At 38.2% G+C, this 22,698-nt stretch overlaps 1 protein-coding gene across 1 annotated transcript; it reads left to right on the forward strand.

Annotated features, from left to right (window-relative positions):
• Positions 1 to 1,266: 1,266 nt before the first annotated feature.
• On the forward strand, positions 1,267 to 21,650 carry LOC149844235 (oxaloacetate tautomerase FAHD1, mitochondrial-like). Its single transcript, XM_090000442.1, has 7 exons — positions 1,267 to 1,460; positions 2,465 to 2,630; positions 15,691 to 15,743; positions 19,882 to 19,944; positions 20,841 to 20,891; positions 21,023 to 21,140; positions 21,244 to 21,650. The coding sequence occupies exons 1-7, from the start codon at positions 1,362 to 1,364 to the stop codon at positions 21,354 to 21,356; spliced, it is 663 nt and encodes a 220-aa protein (XP_089856568.1). The 5' UTR covers positions 1,267 to 1,361; the 3' UTR covers positions 21,357 to 21,650.
• Positions 21,651 to 22,698: the final 1,048 nt, after the last annotated feature.

Raw genomic sequence — 22,698 nt, forward strand, 5'->3', positions numbered from 1 at the left:
AGCCAGAATTAAACCTTAAACCACCGCAGTTCCATCTAGAACCCTCTTGACTTCACATGAGATGTTTTTGCCCAAGATAGTCACAAAGATACATGATCTGAAATTGAGATAGGATCTACGGAGGCCGCCATATCATGAAAAGCTTGTAACATGGATGAGGAAACAAGAAATCTGTCCAACTTACGTAACGTAGGGGAATTGCAAGTGTATTTAGAACATTTAATAGGGAGGTCTAGGTCTATGCATCCAACAATGATGAAAAGCATCTCATGCTTCTTGTATAATGCTAAAATTTATTTTGAGTCTTCAACATGAAGTAAAGTGTTGAAATCACAACCCATACACCAACAACCTGAAAGGTGAGGGACAAAGTCACTAGAAATCCTTCTCAACTCTGCCCAAAATAGTTTTTTCCAATTGGATGTACAGGGTCCAGGGTCCATAGACCGTGGTGAGAATGAAAGGAGTCTCTTGGTTCTGAAAAAATAATGTGATAGATAATTCTGCTTTTAAAAACAATTGATCCAATTAAATCCTCTCTCCATGCCAAAATAATACCACCCGATTGACCCTTGTCTGGTCTCTCTGCATAGTTACAATTTCGCCAAATTTCATTCCAAAAAGATATGTCTACCCCCAATCAATTTGGTTTCCTGGATGCATATAATGTTCGACTTTCTATGCTTAATCAAATGAGATAATTTTTTTTTGTTTCTCATGGCCACATACATGCCACATCTTAACGTGCCTTATAGTATAAGCTAATCCCTTTGTGAGATGAGAATTATTACAAACCCATCAAGCAGTCCCTTTCCTCGACTTCCCTCTTCTACATTTCTCACACATTTTTGAAGCAATTTTGGAGCATGTGGATGAGGCGAGGTTCAATTTGATCATCTTAAATACCTCGCAGAGAGAGCACTCTTCATCAAAGTTATGAAGACTCCGGAGATCTAGCTGTTTGATGAAATTAAATAAAGAGTTTTGAAAACTAGAGGAGAAAGGGAGCATCCTTGTAGGAAGCCCCGGTCCATGTGACAAAAATTCCCCCTCTCCCCATTTTATCACAAATTTATCGTGGTATTTTCATGATATTAGTGTGACATTTATATTTTGTTTATATTTTCTTATGTCTTTTTAAAATTTAAGTAGATCTATATTTTCTCGAGAATTTCAAAAGAAAATAAACTTTTCTATTTTACGGCGAGATTTTTCTTGGACGAGAAAATCCCGATAACGAGATTTGTGACCGTGGCCGTAACTCCAAAGGGCGGTGGGGGAAAAGCATCCCTGGTCAGTGCTTCAGACGTCTCCTGCGTACGCTAGCGAGACTCCTCTCTTTGGGGGACCGAGACAGCATCATGGCAGCAAGCAGTCTGATAAATCTAGGGACGAAGATCGTCGCCGTCGGCAGAAACTACGCCGCTCATGCCAAGGAACTCGGCAATGCCATCCCAAAGGTCTGTGATCCAACACCCACCCACCTTCTTCCTTATTTCATCAACTCTTGATGATGGTTGGGTTTGGTCTGATAAGATGGTCTCAGATACGATCAACCCATTTGGTAGAACGTCTTGAGTCGGAAGTTTGTTGAGTTCTAGAGTTGATAGCTTGCAGTAAACGGAAGCAAGCGTGGTGTTTGTCAATAATTCTTGTTGTTCATCATGTGGGCAATCCGAAATCGATTAGTAAATGAGAAAAGAACCCGATTTCTCCGATGGATTCGATACTATGGTGTGTTAACCCTGTGGATCTTGCAAAAAAATGAATGCCCAACACCCATTAGTGTGTGTTTGGATGCATGGTGTTGGAAAGCCAGGGTGTTGTATTTTGCTTCTGATTCCAGAATTCTAGGAGCTGCCAAGGGCACTCATGGATGTTTGATGTGGTGTTGGAGAATCTGTGGCTTTTGGGCAAGAGATGGAACACTTTTTGTTGCAACTCATCTATGCTATAGTTTGGAGTTGCAATACTGGGTGTTACATCTCCATTTGGTATAGAAAAACACCCTAATATTTGCGAAGAACAGACCCGAAAGTTGTTAGTGGTGAATCACTATTTAGAGCACATCAGCAGTAGATGTGCCCGAGTTAATGAATTTACATGACCAACGGCCCAAAGGTCCCGGAAGTATGAGTTCAGCAGCTAATACGTACCTCAAGGATGATCCTTCAAACAGGGTATTAAGCTAAGATATTAGCAACTTGAGGGGAAAATTCAGTAATACGAATGCCATGATGATCCAAAGTCTAAATTTCCTCTTAAGGAAAAAAAAGGAACGCTTCACTTTTATGTTAAAGAGCTAGTCTCCCTGGAACTAGCTCAAAGCTATTCAAAATGGGGAAGAATATGGAAGCACCCTATTTTCAGCACTTAATTATCATGTTTATATGTTTTCTACTTTAGAAATTTGAGATTTTAATTTTCATGGCTACTGGAACTCTTTTTGGTTCTCTTTCAATAGGAGCCGGTGCTGTTCTTAAAACCTACAACATCTTATCTACAAAATGGAGGCACCATTGAAGTCCCTCATCCTTTAGAGTCATTAGATCATGAGGTGGAATTAGCAGTTGTTATTGGGAAAAAGGCTCGTGATGTTGCCCATGGATCAGCAATGGATTATGTTGCAGGTATGCAAGTGCTGGGCGGTCTTATATTTATGAACAGCAAATTTTATTAATTTTGGTTGAAGGGACCTGGTCTTTGTGTGTTGCAGTATTTGTTTTGGGATATTGTGCAGTGGGAACCAGTTCCCACGACAATGATTGCTTCTTGCTTTAGATCTTTCTTCCTTCATTTGATAAGTTTTGTTTTTTCACTCATGAAAGGAAATGCTATCATCCTGTTGTATATTTTGTTTTGTTATTCTTAAATGCTTTCTCTCTCTCTCTCTCTCTATATATATATATATATATATATATATACAACAACAACAAACAACAACAACTACGCCTTCATCCCAAAACAATTGGGGTCAGCGATATGAACCAAAAAAGAAATTCATTTTGGGTCTTCCACATGAATCCTTTTCCTCCAATCATTTCTATCCAATGCCATGTCCTCGGTGAGGTTCAAAGCATTCATATCCTTTCCTATCATCTCCATCCAAGTCTTCCTAGTCCTACCCCGACCTCTTTTAACTAATATATTTTCCCATTTCTCCAACCTTCTAACTGGAGCATCATTAGGCCTTCGCCGAATATGTCCAAACCACCGTAAACGATTCTCTCGCATCTTATTTTCAATGGGTGCAACACCTACCTTCTTACGTATCTCCTCGTTCCGAATCTTATCTTTTATTGTATTTCCACACATCCATCTAAGCATCCGCATCTCAGCTACACTCATTTTTTGAATATGATGTCTCTTGGCAGCCCAACATTCCGTACCATATAGTTGTTAATATATATATATATATATATATATATATATATATATATATATATATATATATATATATATATATATACATATACTTATATATATACATTCGTATATATACAAGTATATGTATACATATATGTATATATATACATATTCTAATTTATTGAAATACCCGATAGGGGTATTATTGTAATTCTGTCATTATACCTTTCTTTTTTATCTTTTTTCTTTTTCCTTTTTGCTTTTTTACTTTTTTGTCTTTTTATTTTTTCACTTTAGGATGACCACAAGGGGCCCCACTCTTGTAGTCGTTGGGGCCCCAACGGTCATATTTCTGACCGTTGGAGCTCCCAACGACTACAAGGGAGCCCCCTTGTAGTCTCTTCTTTAGAGCCTCCCTCCTCTATAAATAGAGGAGGTGTTCTCCTTCTCATGTATGGGTTTTATACCCCTCTCTCTTCTCTTCTTCAATAATATCCAACTTATGACTTTAAGTCATTTCCATATTTGAGAGTTTTTGTGTGTGCACCTTTGGTGTTTGTGTTCTTGGCTTTAGTGGTCACTCTTTAAGAGTGACATTTGCTCTATTGGTGCTTCCGCCTCTTTTCATTACATGGTATCAAAGCTTGGTTGGTGATTGGGCTTCTCTTTTATCATCTTGGAATGCGTGCCTCTCAAAGTTTTTGAAGAAGAGAAGAATATTTGGTGCCGATGGAACGTGACTCTAAAGTGGAGCTCTCTTTTAAGCTAAATGGGTCCAACTACCTCATGTGGGCCTCCGCTATGGAAAATCACCTAAGAGGTAAGAAACTTTGGGGTTTTGTTATGGGAACTACTCCCGAACCCTCTCTTGTTCTCACCAAAATTGAAAATGAGATTGAGAAGGCTTTAGATGGCGATGAGCGCATCAAAGCCATTAATGAACATCAATCCAAAATTGAGGATTGGGAAAGTAACCACGCCAAAATTTTGGCATGGTTTATGAACAATGTAGATCTTAAAAATTGTGCTAATATTGCCAAATTTAGAAGGGCCAATGAGGCTTGGTTTTTCCTTAAGGGTATGTATACCCAAAAGGATTTTGCTCGACAATTTTTTTGTCAAGAGAAAATCCGTTCTACCAAACAAATGGACATGAGTGTCCGGGACTACTTTAGCTCTCTAACCCCCCTTTGGGATGAGCTTGCTCTTCTTGAGCCTAAGTGGGTTGCTCCACAAGATATTGAGCTAAGAAGGGAACAAATTGAAAAGGAGCACTTTTTTCAATTCCTTCATGGACTTCGCTCGGAATTTGAACAAGGGCATCTCTTCTCCATAGAAGCAAAGCCCTACCTATTGAAGATGCCCTTGCCGAGATATGTCAAGAAGAGACTCGACTTGGTTTGAGCATTAAGAGTGATGATGTTTTGGCCGTTACTAGGCCCGGATCTAATGTTAAAGCATATAGACCTCCCCACTTTAACAAAAATAACTATGGACCTAGAAAGGGGATTATATGCCATTATTATAATGAACCGAGGCACATAAGACCGGTTTGCCCAAAGCTTAAAGGAAAAGTTGCCGCGGTTGGAGAAGATTCTCCAAAGAAGGAAGAATGCACCAAAGAAGGAGATATCAAAGAAACTCTAAATCACATCTCCGAAGTTCTCCAACATCTACTCAAGGCTTCTCCTTCAACATCCGGGGCCGCCATTGCCTACTCTTCATCTCCTCCAGGTATGTGGATACTAGACTCCGGTGCTTCTTTTCATATGACATCTCATAAAAATTCTCTTTCAAATATTTTTTCCGAATCTATATCTTCTTGTGTTTCAACGGCCGATGGTACATCATTAAAAATTGAAAGTATTGGATCTCTTAATTTTAAAAACTTTTTTGTTCCTAAAGTAAGAATCGTTCCTAAAATAAATTTAAACCTTTTTCCGTATCTCAAATTACCGATCATGGATGCCAAGTCTCTTTCTCACCCAAGGATTGCACCGTGCAGGATCTCCAGTCAGGGAAGCTGATTGGGCAAGGCCATAGAAGGGGTGACCTCTATTTTATGGATTTTTCGACTCTTCCATCTAAGCCATCGTGCAATCTTGTAAAGGACAAAAGTATTGGAATATGGCATGAGAGACTTGGCCATCCAAATTTTGTAAAAATGTCTCTCTTTTCCGTTTTTGAACAATACTTGTAAAGACAATCACATGACTTGTAAAGATTGCATTTTTGGGAAATCTAAAGCTATTCCATTTCCACAAAGAAGTTACTTTACCACTCGGCCATTTGAACTTATTCATTCCGATGTGTGGGGACCTTCCCCTATTTTGTCTAAAGGTGGTTTTTCGTATCACGTGGTATTTATTGATGATTTTACTCGATTCACATGGATTTACTTCCTAAGTCGTAAATCCGAAGTTTTTTCCTTCTTTAAAGAATTTCATACAATGGTCAAAAACCAATTTTTGGGAAATCTATCTATTCTTAGATCCGATTCGGGAGGCGAATATATGTCAAATGATTTTCAAACCTATTTGAAAGAAAATGGAATTTTTCACCAACGTTCTTGCCCCAACACTTCGCAACAAAATGGCCTTGCGGAAAGAAAGCATAGGCACATAATAGAGACTACAAGAACGTTATTAATCTCAAGAAACATTCCAAAATCTTTTTGGGCCGAAGCGGTTCTAACCTCTTCATATCTTATCAATAGAACTCCTTCGTCCTCCTTGAAAAATCTTTCTCCATTTGAAAAACTTTACAATATGTCTCCCGATTATAAAAGACTAATAATTTTTGGATGTAAATGTTTTGTTTTAACCCACAAGAATGATAAACTTTCCCCTAGGGCTATTGAATGCATTTTTTTGGGATATGGCGAAAAACAAAAAGGATATCGATGTTTTGACATACTTAAAAACAAGCTTTATATCTCTAAAGATGTCACATTCCTTGAAGAGGAAAGTGTTTTTTCGCACCAACCAAATGAAAATATTGATTATTCATTCTTATTTGACTTATTGCCTAAAGATGATCATATTGATCCTAATGAATCCCTTAGTGAAGATCTTGTTGAACATCCAAGCGATGATCAAAACTTAGAACAAAATGTTTCAAGACAAATACAAGTCTACTCTAGAAGGAATGAAAGGAATCCTCCTTGTGCCCTTGAAAGATTTTCCCAAAATGACTCCATCGAAGAGACTTCTCAAAGAAGGTCAAATCGGATTTCTAAAATACCAAATAGATTTGTTTCTTATGACTCTTTTTCGCCTAATTTTCGAGCATGTCTACTTGCTCTTCACTCCTTTCATGAACCATCTCATTACAATGATGCTAAGCAATATGCTCATTGGAATGATGCTATGCAACTTGAACTTAATGCCCTTAAAAAGGCACAAACTTGGGAAATCATTGATCCTCCCAATGACAAGAAACCCATTGGATGTAGATGGGTTTTTAAAGTGAAAACTAAGAGTGATGGTTCATTGGAAAGATATAAGGCTAGGTTGGTAGCCAAGGGATATGCCCAAGAGTATGGGGTAGATTATGATGAGACCTTTGCCCCCGTTGCTCGAATGACTAGTGTTCGAGCTCTTATTGCTATAGCCGCAGTTAAAAAATGGCCAATCTTTCAACTAGATGTCAATAATGCCTTTTTGAATGGTAATTTAAATGAAGAAGTGTATATGGAACCGCCTCCGGGTATGGATTTAAATGGAAAAATTTTGAAATTAAAAAAGGCCTTATATGGTCTTAAGCAAGCTCCTAAAACTTGGTATGATAGGTTTAGTAATGTATTAATAAATTTAGGTTTTTCTTCTTGTTATACTGACACTGCTCTTTTTATTAAAAGGACAGGTGACTCCATTATTATGCTTCTGCTGTATGTTGATGATATGATCATCACTGGGAATGACAAAAAGGGAGTAGATAATGTAAAGACCATGTTAAAAGAAACTTTTGATATGTCTGACCTTGGTTATTTGAGATATTTTTTAGGGATTGAAGTGGCTTATTCCCCTCGAGGATACATCTTATCTCAGATGAAATTAGCTATTGAAATTTGTGCCAAATCAGGAATATCTGATGAAAAGAAAGTTGAGACTCCTGAAGTCATTAATGCAAAACTGAGACTTGAAGATGGTGTTCTTCTCGAGGATCCAACCCCCTACTGTCAATTAATCGGATCTCTCACCTATCTATCCATCACACGTCCTGACATTGCTCATGCGGTTCATGCAGTAAGCCAGTTTCAGCATGCACCTACTTCAGTTCATATGGCAGCCGTATTGAGAATTGTCAGATATATCAAAAATACTATATCCAAAGGACTCTTCTTATCCTCTTCCTCCTCTCTTGACTTAACTGCTTTTACTGATGCTGACTGGGGAGGAAATCCCAATGATCGTATCTCAATAACCGGTCTTTGTATTTTTTTAGGTGAATCCCTCATTTCGTGGAGATGCAAGAAACAACAGAAGGTCTCACTGTCATCCACTGAAGCTGAATATCGGGCCATGGCAATGACAACTATGGAAATCGTATGGCTCAGAAGTCTCCTTGCTGACATGGGCGTCCCCATTTCTACTCCCACCAAGCTCTACTGTGACAACAAAAGTGCGATTTACATTGCTAGTAATCACACCTTTCATGAGCGGACCAAGCATATTGAAATGGACTGCCATTATGTTCGAGACGAATACCTCAGAGGGACTATCTCATTACCATATGTTACTTCAGAGCATCAACTAGCTGACTTCTTCACCAAGGCGCTCCCAACTCCACGATTCATGTTTCTCCTTAGCAAACTTTCGGTCTTCTCCCCGTAAAGTTTGAGGGGGCGTGTTAAAATATATATATATATATATATATATATATACATATACTTGTATATATACATTCGTATATATACAAGTATATGTATACATATATGTATATATATACATATTCTAATTTATTGAAATACCCGATAGGGGTATTATTGTAATTCTGTCATTGTACCTTTCTTTTCTTTTTTATCTTTTTTCTTTTTCCTTTTTGCTTTTTTACTTTTTTGTCTTTTTATTTTTTCACTTTAGGATGACCACAAGGGGCCCCACTCTTGTAGTCGTTGGGGCCCCAACGGTCATATTTCTGACCGTTGGAGCTCCCAACGACTACAAGGGAGCCCCCTTGTAGTCTCTTCTTTAGAGCCTCCCTCCTCTATAAATAGAGGAGGTGTTCTCCTTCTCATGTATGAGTTTTATACCCCTCTCTCTTCTCTTCTTCAATAATATCCAACTTATGACTTTAAGTCATTTCCATATTTGAGAGTTTTTGTGTGTGCACCTTTGGTGTTTGTGTTCTTGGCTTTAGTGGTCACTCTTTAAGAGTGACATTTGCTCTATTGGTGCTTCCGCCTCTTTTCATTACAATAGTAAAGCGGGTCTAATAGTCGACCTATAAAACTTTCTCTTCAACCGCAATGGCATTCTACGATCGCACAACACTCCAGTTGCACTTTTCCATTTCATCCACCCAACCTTTATCCTATGATTTACATCTCCATCAATTTCTCCATACTTTTGAATGATGGATCCCAAATATTTGAAATAATCATTCACCGGTATTTCTTGTTCACCAAGCTTCACTACACTCCCATCACTACTTCGTTGCTTACTAAACCGACATTCCATATATTCAGTCTTACTCTTAGTAAACTTAAAACCTCTAGCTTCCAATGTTTGTCTCCATAATTCTAACTTAGCATTAACCCCAACTCTAGACTCATCAATCAAAACAATATCATCAGCAAACAACATACACCACGGTACATTTTCTTGAATTGATCTCGTAAGTTCATCCATCACTATCACAAATAGGAAAGGGCTTAAAGCAAATCCTTGATGTAACCCAACCGTTATCGGAAAATTGGTTGTCACCCCTCCACAAGTGCGGATATATATGTTAGAATTGTATTTGTATCGGATATGGATCCGATATTGGATCCATATCCGAGCGTATGCTTTCCCCATGCTTGGGCGGTGGCATACTTGTAATCCTGTATATTTTTCATGTATTTTGTTCAGTAGTGTTAGATCCTATATATATCTTATTAAGAGAGGGTCACGATACTTTTAACGTGCCCTACTTTCCATTTGGCATCCTCCTCTTCTCCCCCTCTCCTCTCTTCTCTTTATTTTGTATTTTCAGATTGAAGGCTATTCTCCAAAGCTTGAAGGCGCACTATCTTGAAGCCCTATTCAGATTCTTTCATCTTGAAGCCCTATTCAGATTCTTTCATGGTATCAGAGCAACCCACGATCGACACTTGTTTCTCCACCCACGAGCGAGTCTTCTCCAGCCACGATCGACGAACTGCTGAGTTACGTCTGCCTTCTTCATCACGCCTGTCAACCAGGCCACGATCTGCTGAGTTTGATCTTCATTCTTCAGCCGAGTGCCTGATCCTCATCCTTCAGCCGAGTGCCTGATTCTCATCCTTCAGCCGAGTGCCTGATCCTCATCCTTCAGCCGAGTGCCTGATCCTTCAGCCGAGTACCTTTGGAAACGCAAATATTATATCAGCATAATCATGTCCACCCTTTCTTCGAGTTTTCTCTCTCAACTCATCTCCCAAAAGTTAACCCATTCCAACTATTTGACGTGGAAACGTCAGATAGTCCCTTTCATTAAGAGCCATTGTCTATATGGTCATATTGATGGCTCTACTCCAGCCCCGCCTGAATTGATTTTGGGTGAAACAAAGGATGCTACTAGTTCGGTGACTGCTACAGATAATATCCCTAATCCAGCATATGCCGTATGGATGGCACATGATCAGGCTTTAGTTGCTTATATTACTTCTACCCTCTCTGAAGAAGTGCTTGCAGGTATAGATGATGATATCTCAGCTTTTCAACTATGGAATACGCTTGCAAATACATACTCTCAAGTTTCAGAAGCTAGATATCTTCAATTGAAGCGTCAATTTCAAAGCATAAATAGAGGCTCCAGATCTGTACTTGAGTATCTCTATGAGATTAAAAATGTAAGCGATCAACTTGCTGTTATTGGCCATCCTATTTCAGACAAGGATAAAGTTCAGCAGGCTCTTAGTGGTCTAGGGTCAGAGTTTGATATATTTTGCACTGCTCTGGAGGTTCTCCCTGTCTTACCCTCTTTTGAAGACTTAAAGGCAAAATTGATCCAGCATGAGGCTAGTAGAGTTCACAGGCATGATGCTTCCATTTCTACTTCGCCCAGTATTTTAGTTACTTCTACACATGGTGTGTCAGGACAGCGTGCACATACTTGGGCTCATACATCCGGACAAGGAAAGGGTATTCTTCCCACTCCTCAGGGCAGCACTCTTGTTAACATGCCAAAGCGTATCCCTACATGTTTCTATTGCAACAAGAGAGGACATGTTAAATCTGAATGTTGGCACAATCCTCAGAACAAAGCTAAGGGAGGTCGACGTGATCACAGGCCAACCCCCTCTATCATTTCTAGAGCGTCTTCCTCCTCATTCACGCCCGATGCACAACAACTCTTAATGACCACTATTTCTAATCTGAATCTCAAGCAAAATGATGATGGTGTCTGGTATGTGGATTCTGGTGCTGCCGCCCATGTGACTGATGATGCAGGTAAACTCTCTAGTGCATCTCCATATTTAGCAAAAGGTTCTGTAGTTACAGGTGATGGCACTCACCATAAAATTACTCACATTGGTAATGCATATGTTTCTTTGCCGCATACTTCTCTTCCTTTACACAATGTTTTAGTCGTCCCTAATGTCAAGAAAAACATTATTTCAGTATCTAAACTCATTGATGACTCTTCCACATCAGTTGAATTCACTCCTTCCTCTGTTTTTGTCAAGGATCCTCTCACCAAGACGATATTCGCTGAAGGAATTCGTGAAGGCAACATGTACGTCCTCAAAGAAGCTCCTCCAGTGTCCAAGTCCAGTTCATCTGTTTTTTTTCCTATCAGTCCGAATGAAGTCAATTTGACTCAAATTGATATGCCGTCCATTTGGCATAATCGATTAGGCCATTGTAGTCATTCTTTTATTTCTAGCCTTGTTAATAATGGATTGTTGCACAAATCCAGTCTGAGACCTGTTAGTGAGTCAGGCATGTGCTCAAGCTGTCAACTTTGTAAGAGTCATGCCCTTCCTTTTAATTCCATCAATAAAAGAGCTTCTAAATTGTTTGAAACGATTTACTCTGATGTTTGGGGACCAGCTCCTGTCTCATCTCCTTCCGGCAGTAGATACTATGTCATTTTTGTTGATTCTTTTTCTCGCTATACATGGATACACTTCATAAAACACAAATCTGAAGTGTTCCATTTGTTTAGCCAATTTCATGCCCTCATCCAAAATAAATTTTCATCCAACATAGTGCATTTTCAATGTGATGGTGAATATTTATCATCTGAATTTACTGAATACTTGCTAAATCATGGCATCACTAGACAGATATCTTGTCCACACACACCACAACAAAATGGCATTGCAGAACGCAAGCACCGACACATTGTAGAGACTGCCTTAAGCATGCTCCATGACACTGATCTCCCTATGACTCTATGGACTGAGGCATTTCACACGGCCGTTTATGTTATAAATCGATTGCCTTTAGCTCTTCTCGCAGGGAAATCTCCTTTCTTTCTTTTGAATCATGAGCATCCTAAGTATGATGAGCTTCGGGTTTTTGGATGCATTTGCTATGTTCATGTTGATTCCAGCCTCCGGAACAAACTTCAGGCTCGGGCTATAATGTGTCAGTTTGTGGGCTATGCAGACCATTATCGAGGCTATAGGTGCTATAATCCCCTAACAGGCCGTATACATATTTCAAGACATGTTTTTGATGAACTCAGATTGCAGTTTCACACTTCTTCCAAGGCTATTCATGATTCAGCGTCCAGACTATATGATCCATGGTTATGTGCTAATATCTTAGGCGATGGGATTCAACCGACCACTTTTCCAGCCCCTTCTGACAGTACTCACATTGAAGCAGAAATGTCTGATGCCCAGATGGATAGTACTCACATTGAAGCAGGCATGTCTGATACTCAGATGGCTGATCCTCCTTTAGACAGATTTTCTGGCTTGGTTTATTCTCGTCGCACTCCTGCCTCTACTACTGATTCTGTCATTGTTCCTTCTCATCCACGAAGGTCCACTCGAGCGAGACATCCCGTGGATAGATGGATAAGCTATAACACTTTCACTTTGGATTTTCAGCTTTTTATGACCAGTTTGCATAAACAGACTGAACCAAAGTGTTATTCTCTGGCCTCTCAAAATTCCCGTTGGATTGAAGCCATGAATGAAGAAATGGAAGCCTTGAATGAATGTCAAACATGGGAAGTCGTTCCACGGCCAAGGGATAAGAATGTTGTTGGGTCTAAATGGGTTTATAAAATCAAATATAAACCAGATGGCAGTATTGATAGGTATAAAGCTCGTCTTGTGGCTAGAGGTTTCACTCAACAACATGGGGAAGATTATGATGAGACTTTCAGCCCTGTTGTTAAGATGAGTACCATTCGAGTTATTCTCTCTCTTGCTGTTACTTTTGGATGGTCATTACATCAACTTGATGTCAAAAATGCTTTTCTTCATGGTTTCCTCAAAGAGGACGTCTACATGGAACAACCACCAGGATATGCTACTAATGATTCTAATCTATGGGTATGCAAGTTGCACAAGTCATTATATGGGTTAAAACAGGCTTCTCGTTCATGGTTTGAAAGGTTCTCCCTTCACATTCAAGAAGCTGGTTTTCAGAAGAGTGCTCTTGATCATTCTCTTTTTATCTATCACAAAGGAGGGATCACTACTTGGTTATTGATATATGTGGATGACATTGTTCTCACGGGAAATACTTCCTCTCATATCGTCCAAATCAAAGAAGTGTTAGAACAACACTTCAAAATGAAAGATCTCGGGGACCTCAGATATTTTTTGGGTGTTGAATTAGACAGGACTGTGGATTCCCTCACTCTTTCTCAACACAAGTATGCCCTTGATATTCTCACATCCTCTGGTATGTCTGATTGTAAGCCCATTAACACGCCCAGCGTTTTGCATGCAAAGTTGAACGTTTCAGATGGCAGTCCTGCATATCCTGTTCCAACCCTTTACCGCAGTATTGTTGGGAAACTTCAATATTTGACATTCACTCGGCCCGACATTGTATATGCTGTCAATCAAGTTTCCCAGTTTATGCATGCTCCCACAGACACTCATATGGAAGCTGTCAAGCGTATCTTACGTTATCTCAAGGGGACTATTGGCGATGGACTTACTTATAAACGCATGTCTCCTACTGTGGATGGTCATATTATCTCTACTTACACTGATGCTGATTGGGGAAGCGATCTTGATGAACGCCGATCTGTTTCTGGCTATTGTGTCTTTCTCAATTCTAATCTTGTCTGTTGGAGTAGTCGCAGACAACGCGCCATTGCAAAATCCAGCACAGAAGCTGAATATAGGGCCATGGCTGCTGGCACTGCCGATGCTACTTGGCTTCGTCACCTCCTTGGGGAATTATCTCTTCCTATTGCTCAATCTTCCATGCTGGTTGACAATCAAAGTGCCATTAAAATTTCATTCAATCTCATACTTCACAGTCGTACCAAGCACATTGAGATTGATCAACATTTCATTCGTCAGAAAATAGAAGATGAGGAAATCTCCCCTGCATATATACATACTTCTGAACAAGTTGTTGATCTTTTCACCAAAGGACTCACTGGATCACAGTTTTGGCATTTGAAGAACAAGTTGGGCATGATGAAAACTCATGCACAACTTGAGGGGGGATGTTAGAATTGTATTTGTATCGGATATGGATCCGATATTGGATCCATATCCGAGCGTATGCTTTCCCCATGCTTGGGCGGTGGCATACTTGTAATCCTGTATATTTTTCATGTATTTTGTTCAGTAGTGTTAGATCCTATATATATCTTATTAAGAGAGGGTCACGATACTTTTAACGTGCCCTACTTTCCATTTGGCATCCTCCTCTTCTCCCCCTCTCCTCTCTTCTTTTTATTTTGTATTTTCAGATTGAAGGCTATTCTCCAAAGCTTGAAGGCGCACTATCTTGAAGCCCTATTCAGATTCTTTCATCTTGAAGCCCTATTCAGATTCTTTCAATATATATATATATATATATATATATATATATATATATATATATATATATATATATATATATATATATATATAGGGTAATACATCTGGTTTTTGGGTTTTTTTCATTTTATTTTTAAATTCTGATTGTACAAATGTGATCTATGTGCTTGATTTTATAGGGATCAGCTCTTGAAGAGTTCGATTCCAACACATGGGTGGGTTTTTATAAGGTTCAAAAAATCATTGGTCCAAAATCTTTGTAAAATTTCAAGGCTCCAAATATCATTTTTTTTCATCGAAAACACATGATCCAGGTTGGATTCCTAGTAAATCGACCATGCCCAACACATTTATGGGGTTGGAACCATGAAAAAAACACCTGAAAAGCCGTAAAAACCACTTAGCATGTTTCATTTAGCATATTTCATTTTAGCACAGATGTATTACCCTATATATATAATCCCAACCAAGGGATATTGATGAGTTCAACTGCTACGCATGGCAAGAGTAACAGGGAATAGGGAGAGGTTGTATGTGTTAAGACTTAAGAAATATTGCATCCCCTCATCAATTAATTTGGAGCTACGGGCTTACTCTTCCGTCGATCACAAATTTAAGGACAGCTTCCCTCTGCTGCAAATTTGGGCTGTTCAAAATCTTTTCCATAACTGCAATGAAGGGTTCCTCCTATGTTTCTTCCTTGAAATGCCAGCTCATCAGATTTTCCATTTTATCATTATTACTAGGATGCCTTTAAAAGTCATTGTTTTTTGCTTATTTTTTTTCCTTCTAATAGTTCTTTTCTGAAGGTTCTGAAGATTGTTAGAACTTTATCTCTCATGAAATTATGCTGTTAATGATGACTATGATGGTTTGCTTCGAATATAATGAATTCTTTGTTGTTAGTTCCATTTGATGATTGAAAGAAACATGATCATCTGTTCAGAGTCGATGGAATCTGAGGTTTTAGAGCAGGTTTTCTTCAAGTTTGGATGACATTTTCTGTTTACTTCCATTTGGTGGATTAAGAAGCACACCATGCTAGTTAATCTTGTTGAATTTTATTTTTCTCATTTTGCTCATCTGGTGGTTACTTGAAATCTAAAACCTAGTATGGAACTTTGCCACATTACGGAATTATAGCAACATGATAATTGTAATTGTTTCAGGCTATGCTCTTGCTTTGGATATGACTGCAAGGGAGATTCAATCTGCTGCCAAGGTGCATGAATTTGTTGTTTCTTGAAGAAAAAGATTTTTATGTGCTAATTTGTTTCTTTAATTACCATTTCTAGGGTTGGTTCTGTTTGATTTAGCTCTGATGTTAAAGTGTTTCATAATTTATGTACCCTGGCAAGATTGTGATGCCTTTGCTGGCATGTTCTGATGAGCTGTCTATTATTCAAAGTTAAGATTATGCTGCCTTTGCTGGCATGTTCTGAGGAGCTGTCTATTATTCAGAGTTATTGGTTCTGCTTATCCTTGTGTAATGTTTCATGGCCATTGTTGTGCATTTCACAAGAAAACTTTTGAGCTATTGTTTTAATATGTGGCAAGAATTCTTGTTATCTTTTATTGCAATTTTATTCTGTATAGAACAAATTAGGTCCGCGAGTCACAAATAAGTACATGTGAGAAGCATTAAGTTGCTAGGAAGTGATCTATGTAGTTAAAATCCCGCCTAGGCCGTTTGGGCTACCTAGGCACAAGTGTACCGCCTAGGAGCACCTAGGTGCCTAGGTAAGTACCTAGGTTAGGGAAGGGAGGACACCGAGGTTGGTCTTTTACATTTATTTTAATAATATTTAAAACATTATAATCATGTTTTGATTGTGTATTTTGAAATATTAAGTTCAGTATTTTTCTTATTTTCATGTTTTTTATATTTTTATTTTAAATATGTTTTGTGTCTCTAGGTGATGCATCTAAACAAATATACAAATATTTGTTTAGATGCAGTTGGATGTTACAAATGTAATTATGCTTTAATTGTTTAGATTTGTTCATGATTTTTTTTTTTTAAGTTTTGGTTGTTTAACTTCATAAGCTGTGTTGAACATGTATTTTCTATTATTTTAAAGAACTTATTTAATGTTTTAATTTTTTCCGTTTTTGGTCTCTGGTAGTCTGACTGCTCCCGTCTAGGCCTTTTAAGGGGCAGCGTCTAGGCATCGACTAGCACTTTTGACTGCTTTGGAAGTGATTTATGAAGCACTAAGGAAGCATCTAAGCAAATGAATTAGTAATATTTTTCTTTTTTAAGTTCACAAGTCAGAATACTGAAAATTCTTAGAATGCATCCAAGATTAACCAAATTGAAGTCTTGACCTGTGGAAGCATAACACTAATATAAAGAACTGTATTTTTCTTGTATAACTTTTAAGATTTTGTCTTACTTTTCCAGCTTTAATGTTGTAGAAATAGAGGCAAATATACAACTCTAAAAAGCAAAGTACCTTAATCTATACGATAAACCAATGATTAAGTACAAATATTAAACGAATTCCAGGTGCTAAAATCTATTAGGTATATGCTGTTATCCAAAAAGGAAAAAAATATTGAGGGTATGCATATGAACATGTATGTTTGTACATTTTCTTCTTGTGATCACAGGAAATTGTTTGACCGATTCTTGCTAGTTTCTTTGGAGCAGATTACTTAAAATGGCCTTTCCAACTTATAAAACAATAACCTTTGTTTTTGTGTCTTAAAAGAAACTTATAGGAAAGAGGTAGACTTTTCATCCTATAATCTGATCAAAATAGGGTAATCTGGATGGTTGTTTCCTTTCATTGGAAATTACAATTTCTTAATATGGCAGCATATTTGCTTGCTGTCTGGAACCATGATTCTGATTTAGGGATTGCAATTCAAACATTCTTCAAACTAAGCTTTGGAAGCATGCATTTGCGCCTACATAAGTTCTTGCTGTAACTATGTTTTACATTATGCAGCTTGATACTTCTCACACATTGATTCTCTCAGTAAGGTCCTGAAATCTTTAAGTTAGATTTCCAAACAATTATGGATGAGAGCTCCAACTAAAGTTTGGAAGCATGCTCTGATACCTACATTATGTGTATCTGCTGTTGTGTTTCACCTGCAATTCAGTCTTTTTCTTTTTGCTCTCTGCTGAGGCCATTTTTCTGTAGCTCTTGCAATCTGTGCAAACTTGGTCTTCCTGTCTACTGTTATTCTACGTATGTACCATCTCAAAATTTTATCATACTCTGACTCCTTTTTATTATGTGATCTACAAGGATAGAGTGGTGAATTGTTGATCAATGCTGCTTTGAAGAAACCACATGTGGATTCCTGGGTGGAATATTAGTCTATGTGGTATTTGTTAGTGCTTACCTTTTCTTGAAATCCATGAGTGTTTTCTGCCACAACAAGAAACTTTGACATTATGTGTTGACTGAGAAAGAAGTGGAAAGCATGTCCTAAGTAAGGTTGTTACATGGCTCGGTGGTATAGCATATCATATCCAAATTCTAGCACCAGAAAAGCCACATCTTTCTTCTTTTTGAAGATCCATTCTGATGGTTCCTTAACATGCTACGCATTTCTTGTTGGCTCCCCTACCTGGGCTTTCATCTTCAATGTGCTCTGCTATTCCTAAAGATGGGCCATGACACCATACATCAAAAGCATTATATTTCATGATCATCTTTTATATCTTGTTTTTGGCATCTGCTATATTTTTTTGTCTTCATTGACATCGAGGTTGGTTATTCATGAGACATTTTCCATTAGTTTTTCTTTTCCTTTTTCGTGGTATTGTATTTTGTAATGTTGTATCGTATGATATGGTACAATATATATTGTTACTATAGGCAACAACGATATGATACACACTCGTATCATTTTTTGGGTTTTAAAGACCTTTTGAGAGCCAACTTCTTCATTTGTGTAGAGGCCATTAGAGGGGTATCCACGCAGCCTAGTGTTGGGGAACGAGTCAACACACTATCATAGATCGAAGAAACAAAAGCGGGAAGAAGAGAGAGAAATCAACCACAAAAAGAACATGAATTTTACGTGGTTCGACAAGAGTTGCCTATGTTTATGGCCGCATTGAGGCCCACTATTAAGATTGAGATACACACACCTTACAAAAGACAAATTGTCCTCTTTAAATACAAGGAGTTTAGGGCAACCTATTCTGGGTAAAATTATAAAACTACTCTTCGAGAATAATCGATTTATATCAAGGTAGAAATCAAGCTCCACACTCCAACACCTAGGAGTCGTGAGAGCGATTTGGGGGGCCAATGTGTTCGCAAGGAAAAGGGCTTTTGCGGTTTGCTCAAGTAAGAGTGCATTTTCACCAATTTTTCACTCAAGGAAGTGGGTTAAGGTAAAAAAAAATCATATTCTTTACTTCTCATTGAGTTGTTTTTGGGGAAGATGGCATCAGATGATCCGACATGGCAATGAGGCACTCAGGTAATGAGTGAAAACTGATTGAAAATCGAGTACAACTATTGCCATAATATTTTTTCAGGTGGTATCTATCGGTTGAAGCATCATTTAGCCAGGACACATTTCAATGTTGCAGCCTGCATGTCAAGGAATTTGTCGGATGGCAATGCCAATAATTACTCACTGGTCTGAGAGAAAAAAAGACAAGAAAAAGAGATGAGTGAGGCCGAAATGAGGTATGCGCAGCGCTGGGGGGATGTGTATGACGAAGATGAGACATAAATGCTTCATATGTGATTTTATGGTTGTATTTTGTGCAATTCATCATTGTTTCATGTGTTACAATTTTTTTTAGATTTTTTGCTAAATTTTTTGTTTTTTTTGAATTTTTTATTAAAAATTATGTTTTTTACGGTACAATACATATCTTATTATGGGCCTGACCGATATGGGCAACGATACAATACTTACAACCTTGGTATTTTGTGGTTATATGTTGATTTATTTAAAAGTAAACATTGACTATTTTTTTTGATGAAGTATTAGCACAAATTCAAAATGATAAATCATCTATGGGAATGGGAATTAACTTTGATTTTGTTAGTTGTACTTCTTTTTAATGCTGCTGTAGCATATCTTGTTTGTCCCTTGATAAAAGTAGCTCTTCACGTACAGAACTTTCTTTATCTCCTGCTTTTATAACTCTTCTCACTTGTTTTATTTCTAAAATTTCTTTCTAGTCTTGTCTCTGCATGTCATTTGAAAGTCTACCCAGGTACACAGTGCTGAAGTATGATAAAGATATGGCTTATTGTGATGTTCTTGCTTCTTGAGTGGGTGGACTATGGTTTGGTTCCAGTGTTTATAAAATGCAATTACTTTTATCGTTCCTGTTATTTTCTCATATGTTTTCCATTTCCATTTCCATTTCTTAGGCTTCAGGTTTTCCGTGGACAGTTGCTAAAGGGCAGGACACATTTACTCCAATCAGTTCCATGGTAAGAGCTTTTACTGCTTTGCCCCCATTGTTCTGATTTCAAGGTTTGCTGCTCTTGTGATAAATCATTTGATTTGAAAAAGTTGTTTATTGTCATTATCAGTTTCCTATTGCAGAGTGGTAGAGTAGAACTATAATTTAAACGAATAGTATTTGGCATGACAAGCATGGAAAACTGCTTTTGTCCATTACATAAGAATGACAAGTTTGAAATAAGTGTGTGTGATGGTGAGCAAAGAGACTACACAGAATAAATCTATGGGGTCAGATTGGGTACATACAGCTTGTGCCCATAATCTTCAGCTCAATAAGTTGGTCATTCCATCATAACCATATATGTTTTTGATGGCACAACCTTCCTATGTTGCTGAAAATCTTGGATGCAAGCTTTAATTACCCAATCTAACATACTCCCAGCCATACCAGTGTACGCTTCTTTTCAAAAGCATCCACTTCATACCAGCCATTACCTGAATGGTACCACATACCTGTACCTGAATGTGTGACATAGGCAAGCTTGACAAGTTGCTTATAAAATGCCGACTACCAAGTGAAGTTTTTTAAGGGGCAGAGCAAAGCTTGGCAAGCTTTGTAAGATTCAATCATTTTTACATATATTTCTGATTGAGGTGATTCTATTTTCTCTATGACCTTTCACTTTACAATAGTGGTTTCTGGTATGGGCTACTTTAGGTAATGCCATTAGAGTCTGCAAATGTTGGCAACAATGCTGCATAAAGGAAACTTTATTTCCTCTCTTCTGTACTTACCTACTTGGGGTGATATTGTTTTTTTTTTTAGCCTTTGGAGAACACCGAGTAGTTTATATGTCACAATGATCTTTGCCTATATTCTGATAGCCTCTTTTTTCATTTTTTCTCTTCTTCAATGTGTTAGCTACCTAAAGCAGCAGTAGAGGACCCTCACAACTTGGAGCTTTGGTTGAAGGTTGAAATTCGTGTCTTGTAATCTTTTTCAGTTTCTTTTTATATCTAACACTCTGAATAGCTCTAACAATTTAAGTTTTGCCTTCACCTGAAGATTTTACTATTTAGGGGCTGATTATCATATTTGTTCAGGTAGATAATGAAATCAAACAGAAGGGTTCAACCAAAGATATGATCTTTAAGATTCCTTTTCTCATAAGCCACATAAGCTCCATCATGACTCTTCTTGAAGGAGATGTCATACTAACTGGTATCCTATATTTCTTCTTCGAATATCATGAAGCATCCTCATCATTCTACTGTTGTTACTGTTGTTTGTGGTTACCTTTGTGAATAAAAATGGTTATGTGCAGGCACTCCTCAAGGTGTTGGTCCTGTAAAAGTAGGACAGAACATCACTGCAGGCATAACTGGCTTAACTGATGTTCACTTCAGTGTTCAGAGACGTGCAAAGTTAATTTATTGATGTACCTCTTAAGGTGATTAGTGGGACAAGTCGGAAATAAAACACCTGTATGCTAATGCAGCACAACCTCCCTGTGCAATGAGGTGTAGAACACCATTAGAATCATACGGAAAGTGTCGATCACATGATCTGTAAGTTTCCATAATTTATATGGGATTTTGAAGATTTAGCATTGTTTCCTCTTGCACATGCTTATGCTTATACCCTTAAAACTGTATTACATCCTTTATTTGGCTCCCATCAGAGTTTTGCATCAATCAATAACAAGGGTGCTTATGTTGAGTCGGTGACAACAAACTTAAGGCCAAACATTATGTTGCCTTTAAAAATCTTGTCCTAGAAGAGTCCTTAATGTGTTATTGTCCTGTCAGTGGGTTTTTTCTTTTATTCCATTGCTGTGCTGTACTCGAAAGTTTTGTTCACAGAAACTGAGATAAGGCCTGGGGAGCCTGACGAGCTTGTATCTTTACACTCTCTAAGCCCCTTAGATCTAATTGGTGAATGTTTCCTATGTTCATTAAGATCTTAAGTTATCTCTTCTTGAGAATCAGTATTTGCTTGTAGTTTTGGATATGATGCAGCACAGCAAATATTTTTTTTTTCGACAGAGAGACAGAGAAAGCTGGGGTTAGGCAGACCCCTACCGGTTATACAACCATACCATTGGGATTCAAACTTGCAACGTCCCAACACAAGGTGACGTGCATTAACTACTGCCAGGCAAGCGGAGCCCCCGTTGAGTTGGTTAACTGGAAGGCATGAAAGCAGCTGAAGCTGCCTTTCTCTACTCAGCTTGACGTTAATGTTTCTTCCTTGAAAACACCGTTTTGATGGTTGGTTTCTGCAGCATTTAAAGGTGGATTTAGGCTCTGTTTGGAAACTGCCTCTTGGGGATGAAAAAGTGGATTCCATAATGGTCGTGGATTTAGCAATCCTTAGAATCGTTCTGGAGCAGTCTTTAGAATCCACTAGGGATTCCCCACTTCCATGGTCATGTTGTTTGGGATGCAGTTTTTACTTCCATGCTAATGCTGTTTGAGTTGCAGTTTTTACCTTCATAAATGAACTGAAAAAGTCACTAGAAAGCCACTGTGACCATCGGAAGTGACACTGGTGTATCATTTGGCAATTACCACCTCACCCTCGTGGTAGTGGAAATGAGGAAAAGGAATTTGGCAAATGTCATGTCAGTTCCTACTTTTTCCCTTTTTCCAGGCTTCCAAACAGTTTCGTAAGTGGGGATTGCACACTTACCACTCCTCTGACGGATGGTTACTTTCAGGTATTGGAAAATTGGTGGTAAAAAGGAATTCTCATTACTACTATAGGTGGCAACAGTAAA

This window comes from Nuphar pumila, chromosome 3 (genome assembly GCF_984573655.1).
Source record: "Nuphar pumila chromosome 3, dmNupPumi1.hap1.1, whole genome shotgun sequence".
Lineage (NCBI taxonomy): Eukaryota > Viridiplantae > Streptophyta > Magnoliopsida > Nymphaeales > Nymphaeaceae > Nuphar > Nuphar pumila.

Bases quoted from the DNA above. Each gene is read 5' to 3' on its own strand.
- LOC149844235 (XM_090000442.1), top strand. From the start codon at position 1,362: ATGGCAGCAAGCAGTCTGATAAATCTAGGGACGAAGATCGTCGCCGTC. The intron at 2,631-15,690 runs GTATGCAAGTGC...TAATTGTTTCAG, and splicing joins AGCAATGGATTATGTTGCAG to GCTATGCTCTTGCTTTGGAT. The intron at 20,892-21,022 runs GTTGAAATTCGT...ATATTTGTTCAG, and splicing joins ACTTGGAGCTTTGGTTGAAG to GTAGATAATGAAATCAAACA.